General features: G+C 36.1%; 1 protein-coding gene across 2 annotated transcripts in view; it reads left to right on the top strand.

The window, feature by feature from the left end:
• Positions 1–21043, top strand: part of LOC150088725 (coronin-1C-like) — a 244800-nt gene that overhangs the window by 35200 nt on the left and 188557 nt on the right. For both annotated transcript variants that reach the window (XM_090369628.1, XM_090369627.1), the window contains exon 2: positions 11325–11522. In XM_090369628.1, coding sequence (XP_090225754.1) covers positions 11325–11522 — 198 coding nt within the window. The remainder of the gene's footprint in view (positions 1–11324; positions 11523–21043) is intronic.

Genomic DNA, 21043 nt, shown 5'->3' on the forward strand with positions numbered 1-21043 from the left:
ATGCTGCTGCAACAGGATCTGGAAAGGTTGAACAGATGGGCTGAGAGGTGGCAAATGAAGTTTAACATCGACAAATGTAAAGTACTACATGTGGGAAACAGTAACCCCAGAGCAACGTATCAACTCTGCGGTACTACACTGACAGTGGTGGAGAATGAAAAGGACCTGGGGGTAATTGTGCAGGCAGATATGAAGTTCTCTGAGCAGTGCAGACGAGCTGCAAGAGTAGCTCATGGTGTCTTGTCAATGATATACAGGAATTTTTCTAGCAGGGATAAGGAGGTGATTATTCCCTTGTATAAGGCAATGGTAAGGCCACATCTTGAGTACTGTATACAGGTCTGGAGGCCTCATTTCAAGAAGGATGTAGAGCTGCTGGAACGGGTACAGAGAAGGGCAACAAGATTAGTAAATGGAACAAAGGGTTGCTCTTACGAAGAAAGGCTTAAGTTTTGCAAATTACAGAGTCTGGAGACTAGGCACCGGCGAGGTGATCTGATAGAGGTGTATAAGGCTTTGAATGGTTTGAGCATGCTCAATGCCAATGGGATTCTTCATCTTTCTCATAATAATCACCTCAGAGGGCATAAATTCAAATTGAGGAAGGACAGATGTCGGATAGATGTGCGGAAATTTTCCTTTGGCCAGCGGGTGGTTGGTTGGTGGAACCGACTTCCATCACTTGTTGTTGAAGTTGATAGCCTAAACAAATTTAAAGCTCAACTGGACAGGTATTTCGAACGAACGGAGGGGTGAAGTGGGAGTGGTTTTTTTTTTTTTTTTTTTTTGGCTGATGCTGAATAAGCTTGCTTTCTTGCATCATATGCCTCTACTAACTAATGCTAATCTCACAGGTGTTCAGTTGGATTGAAGTCAAGTGAATTTGGAAGCCAATCAAAATGGGTGATATCTTTTCTGTGTTCCTCGAACCATTTGTGCAGTTTTGATCTGATGATATGATGCATTATCATCTTGGAAGGTCCCATTTCTGTCTGGGATAAAATGCAACATGACAGGGTGCACATAAGCTCCTAAGAGCTGCCGGTAGACCTCACCAGTGAAATGTTGGTCCATACGCACCAGGGGGTCCCTGTTCTTGCCAGCAAAACATGCTCCATATTAAGCAACCACTGCCACCTGCCTGTAAGTTATGTGGCATAATCCATTATGGATGTGCAGTCACAATTCAGTGATCACTGAGTGTATATGGAAGAAATGGCTAAAAGGCATTTGATAAAGGAAATATGGATGAGGGAGAGTTATGGGGTAGTGGAGGTTATTGAGATTTGTAGATGTGGCATTGGTGACAGTTTTTGAGGAATGATGCAGAAATTGGTTAATAGGCTAAAGGGAAGGTGTAATAGGTTTGCAGCGAAAATAAATACCAAGAAGATAAATGTTATGAGAGTGAGTGGAGAATGGTGTGAATTAAATACTGAAATAAGAGGAAAAAGAGAATAGCACAAGTGAGCAAGTATGTGTATAAGTATTTGGGAAGTCCAATGGTCAAGAAGCAAGGAATGTTATGTGAGAGTTTTGGAATTGGATTATCCATTTTGTTTTGTGAATTTGTATTGAACTGGTGGTAATTAGGTTTTCACTATGGCAGATTCTGTGGAATGAATTTTTTTTTTGTGGAATTTAAAAAAAATTATGAAGGTTAAAACTTTTGCACTTAAATGCTTTAAATATTAATGTGACTTGATTACCCAACATTAGAGTGAATTTCGAAAAATAAAACTAAAAATGATCTTATATTAAAAAAAAAAAAAAATGGTTAACCAATGTTAAAAATTGGGATTGTGGTTATTATTATTTTTATTTTTTTTTAATGCAGTAATATGCTTAATATCTATTTAAGATTAGGATTTAATTCAGTTTTGGATTAGAAATAGAGAGAATTGTGGCTTTTTTAAACTTGGACAACAACCAACAGATGTGCTCTTTGATTTTGAAGGCTATTTTCATGTTTACATCTATTAAAACTATATCTGCTATTAGCTGGAAACACAAATAAGAGATTGCAGCACATATTGGAAGATTTAAAATCAGTTTGTACATTTAATGTAAATTTACACATGCACTTTCCAGAACCCACACATACAAAGTGTACATACTCTTGAACTGGATAAGGAAAGAAAATAATATTAATAATAATAATACTTTATTGAAAAAAAAAAAAAAATGCATAATATTAACACAGTAGAGAGCTCCTTACAAACAAAGTTACTAATATCAATTAAAAAGAGGAGTCCTCTCAAAGATTCTGGGTGCTGGTGGATTTTTTCTACATAAAGCATTCTATATTAGTTCCTTTCAATTAATTTATGATTAAGCTTTATTATCAACTACATAATTATGAAAATATAGTATTTTAATTATTTGGTATCATACTGTAGTATTACATACAAACAGGGCTGTATTTATGGGACCCACTTGTGCACCTCAGCACCTAGCAGCTGATAGGTAGTCCCTCTAATATTGTTTTTTGTAGCAGACCAGTTATTTTTCCAGATAAACTATGCCATGTTACCTAATGAATATGAATTTGCATATGTTACACAGAATAACATATGCAAATTAATGAATATGAATTTGCATAAGTTATTCTGTGTAAAGACCCCCCCCCCCAAAAAAAAGCCATAGTTTTGGGAGGGGTGCTTAATGGTGAACAGCTAATGCTGTTATTTTCATTTATTTCATGTTATTTTTGCTATGTGGAAAAAATGATAGATTGGCATTGTTCACTTCTGTGTAATGTATATTTCTAGGAATGTTGATCTTTCTTCCTTTACCTCAGTTGCTCTTCCTTCCTGTTTCCTTTTCCTCCACTGAACAATTACAGCATTGATCAGTTTCTTGAATTGTTATTTGTTTGAATTCATAGTAAATTTCATTCTTTCAGCTACTGGAATCAATTTGCCTACTGTATATGGAAAATGACATGTAGTGTATTGAATTGGTACACAGCTACTATTATTACATCATATATAAGTATTTAAAAATAATTTTTTGAATTAACATGGAATAGTGAAGTTATACATTTCATATTTAAAATTGTACACTGATTCAAATTTTTAGGCTAAATTTGTAATGGTCCCCCCCACCCTACCCATAGTTTGCAATAGAAAATATGAAAATTCTAAATCCTAATAGAAATCAGAAATCTTTACATTTGTTGTTTTGCTAATAAGAAATTTTAAAAACATCCATATTAATTTGATAACTCCTAAATTACTATGAACTGTCAAGGTTGCTACACACATTAAGGATTTTTTAAACAATTATGAAAAAAATCTGCTGAACACATGATACTGCTGCATAGAGCAAAAATATTTTCATGATGAAATCAAGGTTATTGCACATAGTGACCTCTCTGGTGTCTGATTCACATCATGTACCTTGAAAAAATAAACTAATTTAGGTGAGGGATAGCAGAACCAATTTTATAAATTTAATTTTAAATTCATAAGGTTCTAGTATTTTCCACCTTAATTGGTTTATTTTTCAAGATGTGTTATGAAGTTCAATATATGTGCCATGAAGTAAACAATCAGTAGGTCACCACTATGGTTGCCAGATTTAACTAACAAACAAATCTGCTTTGAAATATCATTGCTGTTTTTCGGGGTTGGGGAGCCAGCCTGTGAATGTATTATTGCATGATGCTGTAGCCTTGATTTTATTATAACAAAATTTTTATCTCTATGTAAGTGTCATATTTAATTATAAAGTAATAAAATCTTATATACAAGTACATGAAATACTAAGGTGTTGCTGTCTGTAATGTAGCAGTTAAAAGGCAGCACCTCTAATATTTTATCATGGAATGATACAGCTAATCCAGTTTTCAATGCAATATATACAAATCAAGGCTCAACAGATCTGTGTCATTACGATTGAGAAATTCCCTGGTGGCTAGTATTTTACAGATCAGTCTATCTTTCCAAGGATTGATACAACTGATTAAATAGGAACAGATAGCTGATTTCATTAAACCAGAGTGATAGTTTTTTTTTTTTTTTTTTTTATGAGAACCCCAAACACGAGAGGTATTAGAACCTATAGTACTTAGTACCGTGCTTGGGTTGGAGGTTGAGAAGACGAAAGAAGATATTTGTTGACATTGGACTTGAACTTCTGTAGATTGTAATTTTCAGGAAATATGTATGAAGGAAGGTTGTTCCAGAAAACGGCAGTTGAATGAATAAATGAGGAAGATGAAAAGTTCGTTCTGTGGGTTTGAAGTTGGACAGTAAATGGATGTTGGCTGGTGGCGGCACGTGTTCGGACTGTTTTGAAAGAGAGAGCGGGAATTATAGAAGCCAATTCAGAAGAACAGTGCCCATGGAAGTATCTGTAGAAGAGGCATGCAGCAGAAACACTACGTCTATGTGAAAGCGAGTGGAGAGACTCTGTTAGAGATGAATCATTAATTAACCTAACTGCCCTCTTCTGAATGGAATCAAGAAGCCTGAGAGAGGTTTGGGGGCACCACCCCAGATGTGGGAACAATATTCCATGGCAGGACGGATTTGCGATTTATACAGAGTGAGCAGCTGTTTGGAAGAAAAGTAACGCCGAGAGCGAAAGAGAAAACCAAGTTTTTTAGATTCAGAGGAAGCAATATTTGTAATGTGCTTGTGCCAAGAGAGATTAGAAGTCAGGGTAATCCCCAAAAGAGATATATCATTTTGCCTAGAAATCGGAGTGTCACTAATGATGAGCATAGGAGCAGAAGAATCCTTTTTGCGAGATATAAGACAAGACTGAGTTTTAGAAGGGTTGAAATCAACCAAGTTGTCTTTGCCCCACTGGAGAATTACCTGAAGATCGGCATTTAAGGAATTGGTAGCAGATTTTCGAGAACGTGAAGCTGATTGAGCAGGACAAGGTTTCTCAAAATGGAAAGTTGAATGCAATGTGCTATCATCAGCAAAACTATGGATAGGATTTCCGGTCAATGGAAGAAGGTCATTGATATACAAGAGGAAAAGAGTGGGGGAAAGAACTGAACCTTGGGGGACACCGGCATTAGTGGAGAAGTTAGAAGACAAAGAGCCATCTACCATCACCCTCAGTGAGCGATCAGAGAGAAAACTGGATAACCAATTACTAAAAACAGTTGGCAAACCATAAGATGGAAGCTTGTTTAGAAGACCTTTATGCCAAACACGATCAAAAGCCTTTGAGATGTCAAGAGCAACTACTTGTGTTTCACCGAACCTTTCCATTGATTTAGTCCATAAATGGGTAACATAAGCCAGAATATCACCAGTGGATCGACACTGACGGAATCCATACTGGCGATCGTTGATCAGACGGAAGGTTTCTAGGTAGTTTAAGAGTTGGCGGTTAATTGATTTCTCCATTACTTTAGAAAGAGTAGAAGTAATTGCAATGGGACGATAATTGGATGGGAGGGATTTGTCACCTTTTTTAGGAACTGGCTGGATATGAGCAAATTTCCAAGCAGAAGGAAAAACACCTTTGGAATAAGAAAGTGAAAAAAGGCGGCAAAGAATAGGAGTAAGTTCGGGAGCACAAGTTTTGAGAACAAGTGGAGAAATACCATCAGGACCTGGAGCTTTCTTAGCATCAAGATTCATCAAAATCCTTCTGATATCCTTTTGACGGAAGACCACAGGAGGCATTGAATGGAGCGTGTTAGGAATGGTGGGAGGTGTTTTACCAAGATCATTAATACATGAGCTGGAAGAAAAATGGGATGCTAGCAGGTCAGCTTTATCCTTGGCTGAAATGACAACAGAACCATCTGGTTTGGACAGAGGTGGGAGCAGAGATGGGCAAAAGTTGCGGCCAATAGCTTTGGCAAGAGACCAGAATGCTCGGCTACCATTAGGGCAAGAAGCAAGTTTTCTACTCTTAGCCTGTTCAAACTCTAGTTTGGACTGATTAATAACTGCTTTACAATTGTTGCGAGCTTTGGTGTAGGCAGAAAATGAAACCGAAGAATTAGAAACAAGCCAATTACGATATGCAACATTCTTCTCTTGGACAGCCTTAGCACATTTATTGGAAAACCAAGGTTTAGATAAAGGACGAGATTTTAAAGTGGAGTGTGGGATAAAGGATTCCATTCCTGCAAGAATAATTTCACTGACACGATCTGAGCAAACGTTGACATCAGAAGTTTTGAAACAGTAATCAGACCAAGGAAAAGAAGAAAAGAAGTCTCGCAGGTCATCCCATTTTGCATTCTTGTAATGCCAAACAATACGAGGTTGGGAATAGCCATGAGATAAAGGTTCCATTGGAGAAGAGACAATCACCAAGTTGTGATCTGAAGTGCCTAAAGGACCTCTCACTTCGACCTTGTACTTAGAAGGGTTGTTTGTGAGAAAAAGATCAAGCGTATTGGCTGTATGATTAGGATTGTCCGGTATTCTTGTAGGTAAATGAACAATCTGTGCTAGGTCATTAGTAATTGCAAAAGCCTCAGCATCTCGACCTGCTGGGTCGGTGTGACTAGAAAATGGAAGCCAGCTGGAGTTGTGAATGTTAAAATCACCAAGGAAAATTACCTCACTGTTAGGAAAGTTAGACTGGAGAAAGTCAAGTTGCAAAGAGAGGAAGTCAAAGAGCTCCAAGTGATTAGTGGAGTTGGAAGAACGGTAGAGACAACAGATGAATTTGACACAATGAGGTAGAGAGATTTTAAGCCAGAGAAGATCAAAGAGAGGAGATTCCAAATTGCCAAGTCTCTGACAGGGAATATCAGAACGGACATATGCACAAGTACCACCTTTGAGGCGAAAGGAATCATACAGCAAATAATTTGGACATCTGAGATGAGAAGTAGTTGAATCAACTGATAACTGAGATTCAGTCAGAAAAAGTACATGGGGTTTGGAAGACTGCAAGTGGAAATGGACATCGTTGAGATTGGAATTAAGACCACGTATATTTGTGAAATGAATTAGGAAGTCCTTGGGAGGTTTAGATCTTTTCGCAGATAAGCTTGCTCTATTATTTTGACAATTCATGGTGTATTCAATAGTAAGAAAAAGTGGGTGGGACATGCTGTATGAAGGAATGAAATTTTTGGATATGGCGTACATGTGGTAAGAATATACCCAGATCCTTGATATAACGTGGCCTCGACAATGCTCCCCGCATACACACTACTCGGACTCCCTCCAGTCACTATCTGGCAGAGTAGAGGTAGCAAGATTATACACTAGCTGATCCGGAAGCCTCCTAGAGAGTTACCAGTAGGTCCGGTCCGGTGTACTAATTAGCGGCCGGCCTGCGAAAACCGTTTTAGAGCTGTACCCTCGAAATGTAAGGAATATTGGATCTCGCCACGACGTTCATCATAACCTCAAAAGTCATCAATCATACTGCATGATGGAAGAGATAGGGAAGGGTTGGCCGGAACTTAGCTCTAGAGACTAAACATGGGTTCCACCACTTCAAGCCTCCAATAAGCAAAGTGGTGGTATTTCACCGGTTGATGTGAGTCATCTATCACCTAGTACTGCCTGGTAACATAGAGGGGCGGCGTTCCTCCATGTGGTGTGGGCGCCACACCTCGACCCCTGCTTACGTTGGTTCACACCTGGGTGGTCACCCACCATGTACTTGTGCATGGAGGTTATACCCAGGATTACTAACAGTCCCACCATCGTGAAGGTGCAAGCAGAGGATTTGGCTGTCATAGACCGTCCGGACTTCGCCGAAATTGGGTCCACTTGACTTAAGTGTCACCCGAATATCAGTTCCATCAGCGTTTTAGACTCCCAGGTAGCAAGAACAGCTTGTCTGGCATATCTGAGAGAATGTCGGTGACAACCTCAAGGACCTAGTAGTATACAGACATCAATTCCCTCACAGGCATCAGCAGAACTAGGCTATTCAAGTATTCAATTAAATGTTTCCACTCCCACCACTTAAATTAGTAGGCAAATAAAGTATTAATTACCATTTATTAGATTTAATTTAAATTTTATTTGCAAAGCCTATTTGAATATTTTTAGAGTAGCTATTTAACTCACTTGCTAAAACATTTTAGACAGATTACTTCAAAATAATAGTGATACCCACAAAAATCAATATGTCTATAACAAACTTGTGTTATTATTATGTTTACATTATTAATGATTTACATTTCGGTAGCCTCTGTGAAAATAACATAAAGCCATTGGATTATAAAAGAAATACTGGTCAAGGCTTAGACCTAAATGGATGTCAGATGAACTGTTGAGGCTTGTGGCAGAGAAGAAAAGTCATGAGATGCATATAAATTATCGGATGATACAAAAGCCTGTGATATATATAAATTAATCTGTAATCAAGTTACAAAGGAGGTTAGGCAAGCTAAGACACATTATAAGAAGTCTCTGGCAAAGAAAAGCAGCAAAGACTTCTATGCTTATATTAATAGTAGAAGGAAGGGGTTGAATCACATTGGGGCCACGTGATGTCAGTCTGTTAACTATTGATGACTCTGTTCTGGTTGCTGACAAATTGATTAGGTATTTTCATCTACTTTCACTCATGAGGAATTCTTTAGGGGAGGGGATGCTACCAGTTTATGAAACTCTATTGCCAAGCTAAATTACTTTGTTATAACTGAATGAAAGTGGAAGAGAAATTGTTGAAGCTAAACATAAAAAAAAAAGCTGTCTAGGGTGGATAGAAAATATCCAGTTATATTAAAGGAGGCAGCAAAGGACATAAGCAAATCCCTAGCCATAATTATAAGAGCATGCTTGGATTCAGGGGAGAACCCTGTTGACTGGAGTGTGAAAATGTATCCCCAATTCATAAAGGAAATCACAAGGTGATATGAGTAATTTGAGACCTGTTAGTTTAATGTCTGTTCCAGGGAAAATAACAGTCTCTGGTTAAAGAAATAATTTAGGACTATCTGTACAAGAATGCAGTTATACTGCAGTCACAGCATGGATTTGTTAAGGGGTGGTATTGTCTAACAAATCTAATTCGATACTATGATGCAGTGACCAAGAATGCAAAAAATAATTTGATGATTATCAAGTTTTGATAATGTTAGATTTCTTTTTTTTTTTTTCTTAGGTGCCACCTAAAGTGGAAGAGAAAATGTCCATGAAACATGATTTTTAGGCTATTAATAATAAATAAATTTCAAACTTTACACAGGTGAAGTGCTTTTCATTCAGATATTTAAATAGATAACCTGTGCCATATGTCCTTTTGTATAATAGATGAACAACTACATGGATTTAGAGATGCTATTTTTGGATGTCTATACCCATTAAGTCATGTAAGTGGAAACACAATCACATTGTCTTGTGATGTGAAAACAAAATGTATGATTGATACAAGTTCATATCTTGAAAAAAAAAAGCACAGACACAAAAGGATATTTCCTTGCTAAAATAACTAACTAAAAGTTTGGAAGGATACCACTGTAACATCTTATTGGATGTTCAGTTGCTAATGGAACTGGTTTACTTCAGTTCTGTTACAGTTGAACCACTTAAAAAGCTTTATGAATTGACAGATGTAGGAACACTCTGCAGTAATAAACTTCAGATGCCGCCTGAACTGCTGACCACCAAAAACAAGCCAAAGGTACATCAGTATTTTGTTTTGATCAAGAGAAAACACTATGCTCCTATCAACCACAGAGAAACAAAATTATTTTGCCACTTTCTACAATGTGGGAAAAAAGGAGCTCTTAAAAATCCAAGAAGCCAGAAATAACTGAAATTCAACAGTGCAACCAAAGTGGTTCTAGATATTATGGACCATAATATAGCATTATGTCATTCAGCAGGAAAATACAAATGTAGCCACTGTTCTGTGGCATGCTTAATATCTGTTTCACCAACTCTTTTGTAGCATATTTCAACACAATCTTCAAACAGTTGGCAGAAACCCAAAATCAAGACATCATTGAACTTAGTGAAGCTTTAGCAAGACCTTGGTTAGAGAAGCAGTTAATATGCCCATCGTTATCAAAGGTGTTGTACTAGATTATTCAAGAGTACTTCTCAAAAAAGTACTGTAAATGATACATCAACCAATTGATGAAGGATAGAGCATACAATATGCATAATGTGTGCCTTCTATCCATTAAGACTGCAGAGGAAGACCATCTACTGTGGATGCTACAAAAAGCCATTATGTTGGCAGCTTTGAGCAAAATGCTGCCTTCATTGTGATAATATGACAAAAATAGCTTTACACACACACACACACACACACACACACACACACACACACACACACACACACACACACACACACACAGCATTTTTAATATGCTTTGTAAATAAAATTTATTCTGCTAAACAGATTTTTTTTGACTAAGTAGTAAATTTTATGACTGTTAGTATTAACACCAGGTCACTTATTATTGATAGTTTTCTAGGGAAATAATCTGAAAACTTGATCACAATTCAGAAATCAATGTAAGCAATGAAATAAAGGTTTTTTTCCATTTAATAATTTTAGAAAAAATAATAGGACTAACTTTAATTTTAGTTATTTTTTACTTATTTATTTTTTAATTTTAGAAAACTTTTTTTAATTTTAAAAAAGGACTAACTTTATTGTATCATGTTCTGTATCAGAAAGCATATGAGAAGGCCTAGAATTAAACATCGAAACTATGATATGGATATGCGGAAGAAGAGTATAATTTAAACATTTGTAATGCAAAATTTTTTGAATAAAATTATTAGGACTGTGTTAATGTGTAACTGTAAATGGTAGTCTGATATGATGTTGGAAATATACAGGTTTATCCATTTAAAACAGAACTCTGTGTTCAAGAGTTGAAATGCAAATTTTAATTTTGAAATATTGTACAGGTGTGTGTGACCTCTGTTTAGAGAAGGGGGCTGAGCCGTAACATATCCTTCATTTATTTATTGATTTTATTATTTTTTTAATTACAAAAAATTAACTGAACTCAATATACATGGAAATTTGATTACTGTATTTGATTACCTGTATAAAAACATTAATAAATAAGCCATTTCAAATTTTTAAATCTGCATCAAATTTTTAAATCAACTTATGATTGCATGTTTCATAGATTTTCACAATTTACATTCTTGCCATATTTATGTTTCATTAAATATATCCTCATTCTCAAATGTGGGTAACAAGCCTAATTTGTATATTTCATTTCATTTTGTCATAAAGGGTGTTGCCATACTTTCTGAGTTTTTCTTAAAGCAGAATATTTTATATTAACTGCAATATATTTTAGCACTCATCTGATTACATAAATAAGCAATGGATATTCATTTAACATAATTATAATTAACTTTGTTATGCCTGTTTCATAAATGACATTTGCCTTTCAGATGTCCTTTCGTATTGTACGCAACAGCAAATTTCGACATATTTTTGGTCAACCATTAAAGCGGGAACATTGTTATGATAATATAAGAATTACAAAAAATTCCTGGGATTCTAACTTTTGTGCAGTAAATCCTAAGTTTTTGGCTATTGTGATAGAAGCTGCTGGTGGGGGAGCATTTCTAGTATTGCCACTTCATAAAGTGAGTATTGCACTTTAAATAATATTCTCTTGATGAATGTTTCTCAAACTTTAACCTGTGCCCCACTGTCCTTTTAAATTACTATATTTGTGATTGTGGTTATGTGCCACTTGGACATTTTGCAATTGAAGATTCTTGCTAAAACACACACAATTATAAGATAAGAAGTGAAGGATGTCATAAATCAAATATCAATGGTAATTATAAATGTCATTATAATGAGCAAATTGGCATTAAGTGAGTTATATGTATAGTTTCAGGAACAGGAGCTGACTTCTTGGAAATGACTTTCTCAACCTGTAAGGTTGAGAAACCAAGATTTCCTGTTTTAACATATCCATGAAGCGAGAACTATATTTCAAGTTCTTATGCAGATAAGAATGTGTCACTGTACTTGAAATGCCTCTGCACCTTACACTTTGAAAAGCACTGCTCTCGAGAAAGGTTCGCCAACCCTTTATTCCAATATGGGCCACTTCTTTATTTGAAGTAGAGGCCACTTTTATATTTGAGATAGAGGCCATGTCCCACAAAAAAATGTTAAATTATACATGCAAAGATATTAGCTATTTTTTAAATTCAATGATATGTACTCTTAACATATGATAGTTATAGTATGCTTGTATCTCATCACTTTTTGTGGGATCTTTACTTACTGCAAAAAAATCTTTGTTTTACTTTCAAGTCTTGTGTAATATAAAATTGGGCCATGCTTTCCCCTCTCATAAGTTACATGGACCACAGATAAGAAAATACTACTGTAGAGCCGTATTTTCCTATCTGTCTTAAGTGTTTCATCATGTGTGTTAGCCCTCTATGATTATGCATAGAATTTGTGGTATAGAATTAAATTTTTTTAGAGCTTAAGTTGAGGAAGTTGCTAAACAGATAAAGTTTCCATTTATATTCAAGACACCCTCAAACTGCAGCTTCACAATGGGCTGTGCATTTTTGGTGGCAGTGCACAGGCTCAAGCCCACAATCTCCTTGTGTGCATGTTAACCATTGGCTCATGGCCAGCCAAAATTTGCAAGCTATTACCTTCGAAGGCCTCCATAGCCAAGTGGTCAGGAGTGGGAGTGCAGTAGCACACGCTCTTTGAGTAGACCAGGGTTCAAGCCCTTGACTGCTAAATATGGTTGATCTGCCAACCTGCACTGGATCAGCGTGGCAGATTATGGTCCATTTCCCTCAGCATGAATTGTTGAGGAGGCTTCCATCCTGCAGTGGGTTGATAATGGCTGCAGTTTATCTTTTTTTTTTTCTTTTTTTTTTTTTTCCACCTGTGACAGACAATTTGAGAGGCCTTTACACATGACTACTCAAATTAGAACTGTGGTAAATAATTTGATAAAGTTCAGTTTTCCCTATTTTTCTATAGTTTTTTAATCAAAATTATTTAGTATAGATATATCACATGAGTTATGAGTTTGAGGTAGCTGTTTTTGCATATGTGTGAATTGTAATTAGGAATGGTTTTTCAAAATGTTTGATAGACTTAAAGTTAATATGAATCTGCGATCACCCAACCAGCAGGAATTAGGAATTTTTAGAACTTTGCAAGCTGTACTGTACATATTCAATTATTAATGTTAGAAACTGCTGAGATATTTTTAGAATTACACATTTTGTGTGTAGAGCTGAACATGAAAACCTTGCTCACCACAGAATTGTTTCATATGATTTTCATATAATCAACCATGCCTCTGCAGTGTACTTTGCTTGTTTGTTTTTTGGTTTTTAGGAGCATTAGCAACTAAGGCCGTATTGCTCCGGGGATATACAATGGTCATTCCCTGACCTTTCCACATCCTCCGTATTTGGTGGTTACGGGCTCGAACCCCGGTCTAATCAAGAAGCGTGTGCTACGCACTACTGCTCCTGCCCACCTGGCTGTGGAGGCACCGTACCTTGCTTCTGCCCATGTTTAGGTTATCAGTTGAGTTTGAATACTATATGTGCCAGTTTTATTTCAGTAAAGCAAATTTAACTCACAGCTGATGGGGGCTGGTCTTATTTTTGTTTATCAATACAGAACTGTATGAAGCTTTCTCTCCCCCCCATTTATTTTCTTTTATGGTCATTGAAGTAAGTTGTGTTGAAATGTTGCATTAATTGTTTCCAGTTCCTTGTGAACAAACTTTAAGCAAAACCAAGTTCATGTATACGGCACTCTTAACAAGATATGGATTGTGGAGAGTGCAAGGGAGCCTGGATTTTCCTCATCACCTATCAGCCTGACACGTGTGTCAGGCATTAATGGGTGTCATCTGAAAGTCCAGCTGGGGTGCTCTAGAGAGTCTTTTGATTCTGAATATGCTCTAGTCAGTTTCCACAGCCATTATATGACATGGAAAAATTTCAAGCCCTTTTACTCCAAACAGATGGCAGGAGCAGTAAAATAAAGTATTACAACATTCATGTTTTTTTATTTAATAAGTGCAGTACTTTTTCTTAACTTTTTAGTATTTTCAGTAATTATGAGTTTCTCTTAAGTTTAACAGACATTTGGTTTTAGTGAACAGGTCTTACTCCCATATAGTCCATTAATCAAGGTTTTTATTGTATTTTTAGTTTGTATCACATCCTTTATATTATTCATGTTTTAGGTACTCTAATAGTTCTGAATGTTCTAACCATTCTTTTTTGATAACATAACCCATTCTTTTTTGATAACATAACTTATAGAGGTTGGGAGGAATGGGAAAATGGAGGTTTTTTTTTTTTTTTGCTGGTGTTGTGTGTAAGCATAAATTCCTTCATATTGCCAATATTAAAATTAATACTACTGTACTTATTTTTGTATGTATATATTTAATGCACAATGCATCTATTAAATGTACAACCACACTAAATGATTATAATAATTATTAACAATAATTATTATATTAATCTTTTGCAGTCCAGCTCTAACAATTTAAAAAAAAATTAACTAGTTGAAATGTGATGTTCAAAATTTTATTTTTGGAATTATTTTTGGGTTATATAAAAGAGCATGACAAAACAGTTTAGAAGCTGTAATATAGCGTTTTTTCCTCGAAGAAAATATTCACAACTTTTCATCGTGATAATCAAAAATATATTTTTACTTTAGAGCACCTCTACTTTGATTCCCTTTTGTTTGTCCTTTTGTGGATAGGCAGAGATGTAACATCCTCTACATGTGAAACTGCAACTTATAAAACTTTTTTTTAAAGTCTACATAAAGAGAGACTGTTTTCAGTAAATTTCAACATTTCCTTAGATAAGTGAATTTAAATGTCACACTGACATTTTTGACAGACCTCAAATCAGACAGCTGCAACAAGATGAAAATTTTAGAACTTCTGTCTCAGAAAGAAATAACTTAGCAAGCAGTGAAGAGTGTTTTGTGAAAAACTTCTTAAATGAAAGGACTAAGAGAGAACATTGTCAACAATATGCTTACTGCTTTCAAAAATTTCAGGTTGTAACATGAGTTCATTTTCTGCCTAGCCTCCTAATTAACAGTGTCTTTCAAATCTTTTCAGTAAGATGTTGAAATGTGACATAATTTCAGAAGACATATACTCGAGATTTTTAGTGTAGTGTGAAATCTGAAAAAGGAAATTTTTTTTTTCCCCATATTGTATGTAGATATTTTTCAATCTCAATTTGTAGGAAGTGTGATGCAATCAAACATTTGCAAACAAATCATCCATGTTTAACTTCTGTTCCAGGTAAATTAATGGAGGCACTGGTTAAAGAAGCACTGCAGGATCATCTAGACAAGAATTCAGTTATAGCTCAGACGCAGCACGGTTTTGTTAAGGGCAGGTCTTGCCTGACCAATTTGATTGGATACTATGATGTAGTCACAAAAGAACTGGATGTAGGGCATAACTTTGATATTATATATTTGGATCTTAGAAAGGCTTTTGATACTGTTGCACATGGAAGACTGCTGCACAAATTGGAACAGTGTGGCATTGGAGGCAAATTGCTGCTATGGATAAGGGGATGGTTGAGTGGCAGAAGACAGAGAGTGGTAATCAATGGACACTGCTCAACGTGGACTAATGTTATTAGTGGAGTTCCTCAGGGTTCAGTGTTGGGTCCGTTGTTGTTTTCGGTGTTTATGAATGATATTGATGATGGGATATCAAGTTTAATGTCCAAGTTTGCAGATGATACAAAGGTTGGCAGGGTTGTTAAGGACACTACTGACGCTATGCTGCTGTAACAGGATCTGGAAAGGTTGAACAGATGGGCTGAGAGGTGGCAAATGAAGTTTAACATTGACAAATGTAAAGTACTACATATGGGAAACAGTAACCCCAGAGCAACGTATCAACTCTGTGGTACTACACTGACAGTGGTGGAGAATGAAAAGGACCTGGGGGTAATTGTGCAGGCAGATATGCAGTTCTCTGAGCAGTGCAGACGAGCTGCAAGAGTAGCTCATGGTGTCTTGTCAATGATATACAGGAATTTTTCTAGCAGGGATAAGGAGGTGATTATTCCCTTGTATAAAGCAATGGTTAGGCCACATCTTGAGTACTGTATACAGGTCTGGAGGCTTCATTTCAAGAAGGATGTAGAGCTGCTGGAACGGGTACAGAGAAGGGCAACAAGATTAGTGAATGGAACAAAGGGTTGCTCTTACGAAGAAAGGCTTAAGTTTTGCAAATTACAGAGTCTGGAGACTAGGCACCGGCGAGGTGATCTGATAGAGGTGTATAAGGCTTTGAATGGTTTGAGCATGCTCAATGCCAATGGGATTCTTCATCTTGCTCAGAATAATCACCTCAGAGGGCATAAATTCAAATTGAGGAAGGACGGATGTCGGATAGATGTGCGGAAATTTGCCTTTGGCCAGCGGGTGGTTGGTTGGTGGAACCGACTTCCATCACTTGTTGTTGAAGTTGATAGCCTAAACAAATTTAAAGCTCAACGGGACAGGTATTTCGAATGAACGGCGGGGTGAAATGGGAGTGGTATTTTTTTTTGGCTGATGCTGAATAAGCTTGCTTTCTTGCATCATATGCCTCTACTAATGCTAATGCTAAATAAGCATAGGGACTGTAATTTTCCTTTGAGTTGTTCTAATTATTCTGTCACCTTGCTCAAAAATATGTATCTCAATAGTGAAATAGCAAAAAATTACAGTTGTGGAAGAACAAAAGCAACAGGCATTGTTATTGAAATTGTATGGTTAGGGAGAGAAAGAGATGGTGGTGGCAGCTTTGAAAAATGGGTTATTTTTGATTAGTACAGGTGGCAGTAATCACAGCGATTTCAAGCTATATTCCATCGTGATGGTCTTTTGTAAAAAAAAAAAAAAAAAACCCATCAGATCGAATGCATTGTGCTCTCAGTGTCCGCATTGGAAGGTGACTACAAGACTGGATATCTTCCTCTGAACAACCTGAAAACATGTAGGATTCCTTCATAAAACTGTCTGGCACTAAGTGTTGATAATTCATCTGTTATTGAAGGCTTATAAACTGGAGTAGGCAAGGATATTAAAAGAGGAGATCGAGCCCTTGGTGGCATTAGGCTGTCCTTGTTGTCTTATTAATTTATTTACTGAAAGGAGAGCTGCATACCTTTCTGTGAAAGTTGATGAATGATAAATTTTCAAAGATGGAAATTTATTGTCTAGAAAGATGTTAATAGAAAGGATAAGATTTCAACTGATGCATGCCACTGAAGTTAAAAAAAGTTTTGAAGTCTTATTTAAAGAAGAGGTTGGAAGTGGTGAGAAGAGCCATATAAGCACTTTTCAGAGTTACCAAAGTAAAAAGTACACAGATGATCACTTATGAATGGCATTGTGTCTTGTTGAAATCCAGTTCATGATCCAAAGTTTTGCAAGAAGACAAATAATGAACTCCCCATAGAAAAAGAACTTCTTATGAGGGCGCCTCCGTAGCCAGGTGGGAAGGAGCAGCAGTGCGTAGCACACGCTTCTTGATTAGACTGGGGTTCGAGCCCGTAACCACCAAATACGGAGGATGCGGAAAGGTCATTCAGGGAATGACCACCGCATATCCCGGAGCAATATGGCCTTAGTTGCTAATGCTCCTAAAAACCAAATAACAAACAAACAAACTTCTTATGAAAGCAATTCTAAATAGGCCATGCAAAATCGATAATCCTAGATATGTTATCCTCACGCATGCAAGAAGTCTAAGGATTATCTCTTCTGGCTTGAATGGAACAATTTGCTTGTGTTTTTTTTTTTTTTTTTTTTTATGTTATGCCAAAGTCTGAATGTTGTTCTTCAGTCCAGTGTATCTCACATCCATATACTGAAGTCATTACTCCTTGGTTATTATGCCAGCATTTTTTAAAATTTTTCACTTTCATTCTTTAAAGTCACACCACCAGATGGAAGTTTATTCCAACAATCAGTTACTCTCTGGCTGAAATGAAATTGCTGCACGTCCGTCCTGCAACCATCCAATTTAAATGTATTCCCTTGTGTGTGTTTATCTTCTGAGATAGGGCAAGGATGCATCAGCATTTAGTTTACTCAACTAGTTTAAAGCCTTAAATACTTCACTTAGGTCTCTTTGCCATTACTTAGTTTCTAGATGCTGTAATGTACAAAGTTCAAGTCTTTCTTGGCAGTAGTAGTACTCCTAACTAATCTTGTTTTCTATGCTCATTCTGACAGATCTACATCATTTCCTAAAATAAAGCTTTCAAACCTGTATGTAGTACACAGGATGTGACTTATTATTATTAGCTATATGGTGCAAGGAAGCCTGAGGCTTATGCTGCACCAGCCAAAAAAAAAAAAAAAAAATTTCTAAATTACCCTGAGAGAGAGAGGGGGAGAGGGGGGAGAACAAGGGTGAGAAGTAGAAGGGAATTGCCAAGAAAGAGAAAATGTTTAGTATCCCGTTAAATTTGACTTGGCGCATTATGGCCTGGCCTTAGCTTCCAATGCACCATTAAAAACCAAATCAACCAACCAACCAATCAATCAATCAATCAATCAAGAAAGAGAAGAATGATGATATCCAGCTCAGGACCCTGAGTGTGCCAAACTACACTCACCAGATGTGTGCCCCTGGGGTTCTTAACCATATATACAATAGGATAATTACAAAACCCTATGAGCTATAATTACAAAATTACAAAACTCTGAGCTGTAATTACAAAATTACAAAACCCTATGAGCTGTAATTACAAAATTACAAAACCCTATGAGTCACATAGGCTGCTAGGATAGCAGCCTATGGGAACTTCATGTTGGACTGTATCCCCACATTTTCAACACAGTATAATTGAAACCTTGAGTTTGGTACCACCCAAATGATTTCTCATTCTGTAATTATTGCTACTCAAATGAAGTACCTTTCATTTATCAATGTTAAACCTCAATTATCACCTCTCAGTTCATTTTCCCAACTTCTCTAGGTCTTGCAGCATACTTTGATTCCTGTCATTTGCTGCATGGTCAACCTTTTTTTTTTTAATCATCAGCACACTGAGACAAACTTTGCATGTCTTCATCAGTATCATTAATAAATATTGAAGCAGTAAGGGTCCCAATGCTGGACCCCCAAGGGATGACTAATAACATTAGTACATGAAGAGCAGTGGCCATTAATAACCATGGCCCCTACTCCCAATAATCCCTTTATCCACAGAAGTAAATTTTCCCTAATGCCACATTTCTCCAGTTTGTACAGCAGTTGTTCTTGTGGAACAGTATGATGGAGCAGAATAAATCACAAATTTTAAATAATCCCCTAAAAACTGTGCAGTTTTCCTATTAAAAATACCACTGCACCTGGTGTCATGGGAGCGGATAGTTTGAATAAATTTAAGGAAGAATTAGACATTATTAAAGAGGATGGAGATAGATGAGTTGGGTGGTGATGTTTTTTTTTTTTTGGCTGACGTGCTGTATAAGCTTGCATCCTTGCATTATTAGCCACTATCAGTACTAAAAGAGCAGAAAATTTTTGAAAAAATTTATGCCATTATTATTATTTTTTTTGTTTTTTATTGTTCATAGTGTCTTGTGTGTTATTTCTAAATACACAAATCTTTGATCTGTAGTTCCAATCTTAATGGATATATGAATGCTGATTCTTTATAATGTGTAATACCATATATTTCCCATTTTTGGTTTAGAATCCAATTCCACCATTATAAATTGATTTTTAAAATGTGGATTTCTCATTTAGGGCTTTTTTAAGTCCCACCCCATTATTAAAGTTTAATTTAATTTATTTAATTTAATTTATCAACCCAAACAATGATTTATTAAATTAAAAAAATAATAATAATAAAAAAACTCCTATATTAATTAGAAGTAATGATTTGTTTGACAATCAGTTGTGATTGTCAAAGTTAATGAGTAAAGATGAGCAGTTGTTGAGAGTGCTCAAGCATAGAATTTTATAAAAAGTTTTTGGGCCTGTACAAGATGTTGATGGATCCTGGAGAATCATAATGAACCATGAACTTGACCATCTTATCCAGGATGCAAACATTGTCAGATTTGTAAAGAGCCAGAGACTTGCCCGGTTGGGACATGTTATGAGAATGGATGATAGCAGAACAACTAAGAGTATAATGAAATGGAAACGTACCGGTAGGAGGGCAAGAGGAAGACCCACATCAATGCACACCAAGTACCCACAGAGTACTTGGTGTATACACACTGCTCAATCTTAAACAGGAACTACAAAATATCAGAACTGTACTTGGGGAAAAACCAGCTTAATTCAGTTTCCAACCAGTTTTAATTCAGCTTATTAACCTGATGGGCTAATAAGCTGAATTAACTGCACCATTTATAACTTCCAACCTTCCCATCCCTGCAATACAGATTATATTTCAGGGTTTGGAGGGATTAAATGGGGGAGGGGAGCACTTCTATTTAAATGGAGGTACTTCTATTGAAATAAAAATAAATGTTTATACTCCTGGAGAGCCACTTGGAGTTAGCTGCTTACAAGATAAAGAGAATATAAGAAAAGCACCGTATTTAGCAGTCACATGAGCTAGTACTGTGGTCAACTGAAATACATTTACAGTCAGTTCTGCTATAATGCAGTACATATGTTCCTAAAAATCTCCACGTTATAGTATTTCATGCATTAAAAACAACAGGGCTTTTGGAAAAAATAGAGATAGCGCAGAGCACTCAAAAAAAATGTTCAGTCTGGTAAGTAAAACACTAAAAAAAGTTAGAAACCCAATAAAATTGCTAACACAGGTTTAAACATTAAATTTCTAATAAATATAGCACTGTAATATATACATACTAATTGAGATTTTTTTTTTTTTTTTTTTTTTTTGGATTGTAAAATTTAAAACAGTAAAAAAGATAAACAGTCAATAACGATGAACACGGCATGCACAAAAATTGCACAAGTGAGGTACTGAGTAAAAAGTATGAAGCTTAAAAAATAGGAATGAAGAGAAGATTCTGAAAATTTATTTTTGTTTTTTATATGATTGAAGATTTCATGGAAGGGGAAACCTATTTCACCATAATAATGTAAAAACCCACAATTTCAGCTATAGGTATTATC

Source organism: Mastigoproctus giganteus, chromosome 3, assembly GCF_048544385.1.
Source record: "Mastigoproctus giganteus isolate SK-2022 chromosome 3, ASM4854438v1, whole genome shotgun sequence".
Lineage (NCBI taxonomy): Eukaryota > Metazoa > Arthropoda > Arachnida > Uropygi > Thelyphonidae > Mastigoproctus > Mastigoproctus giganteus.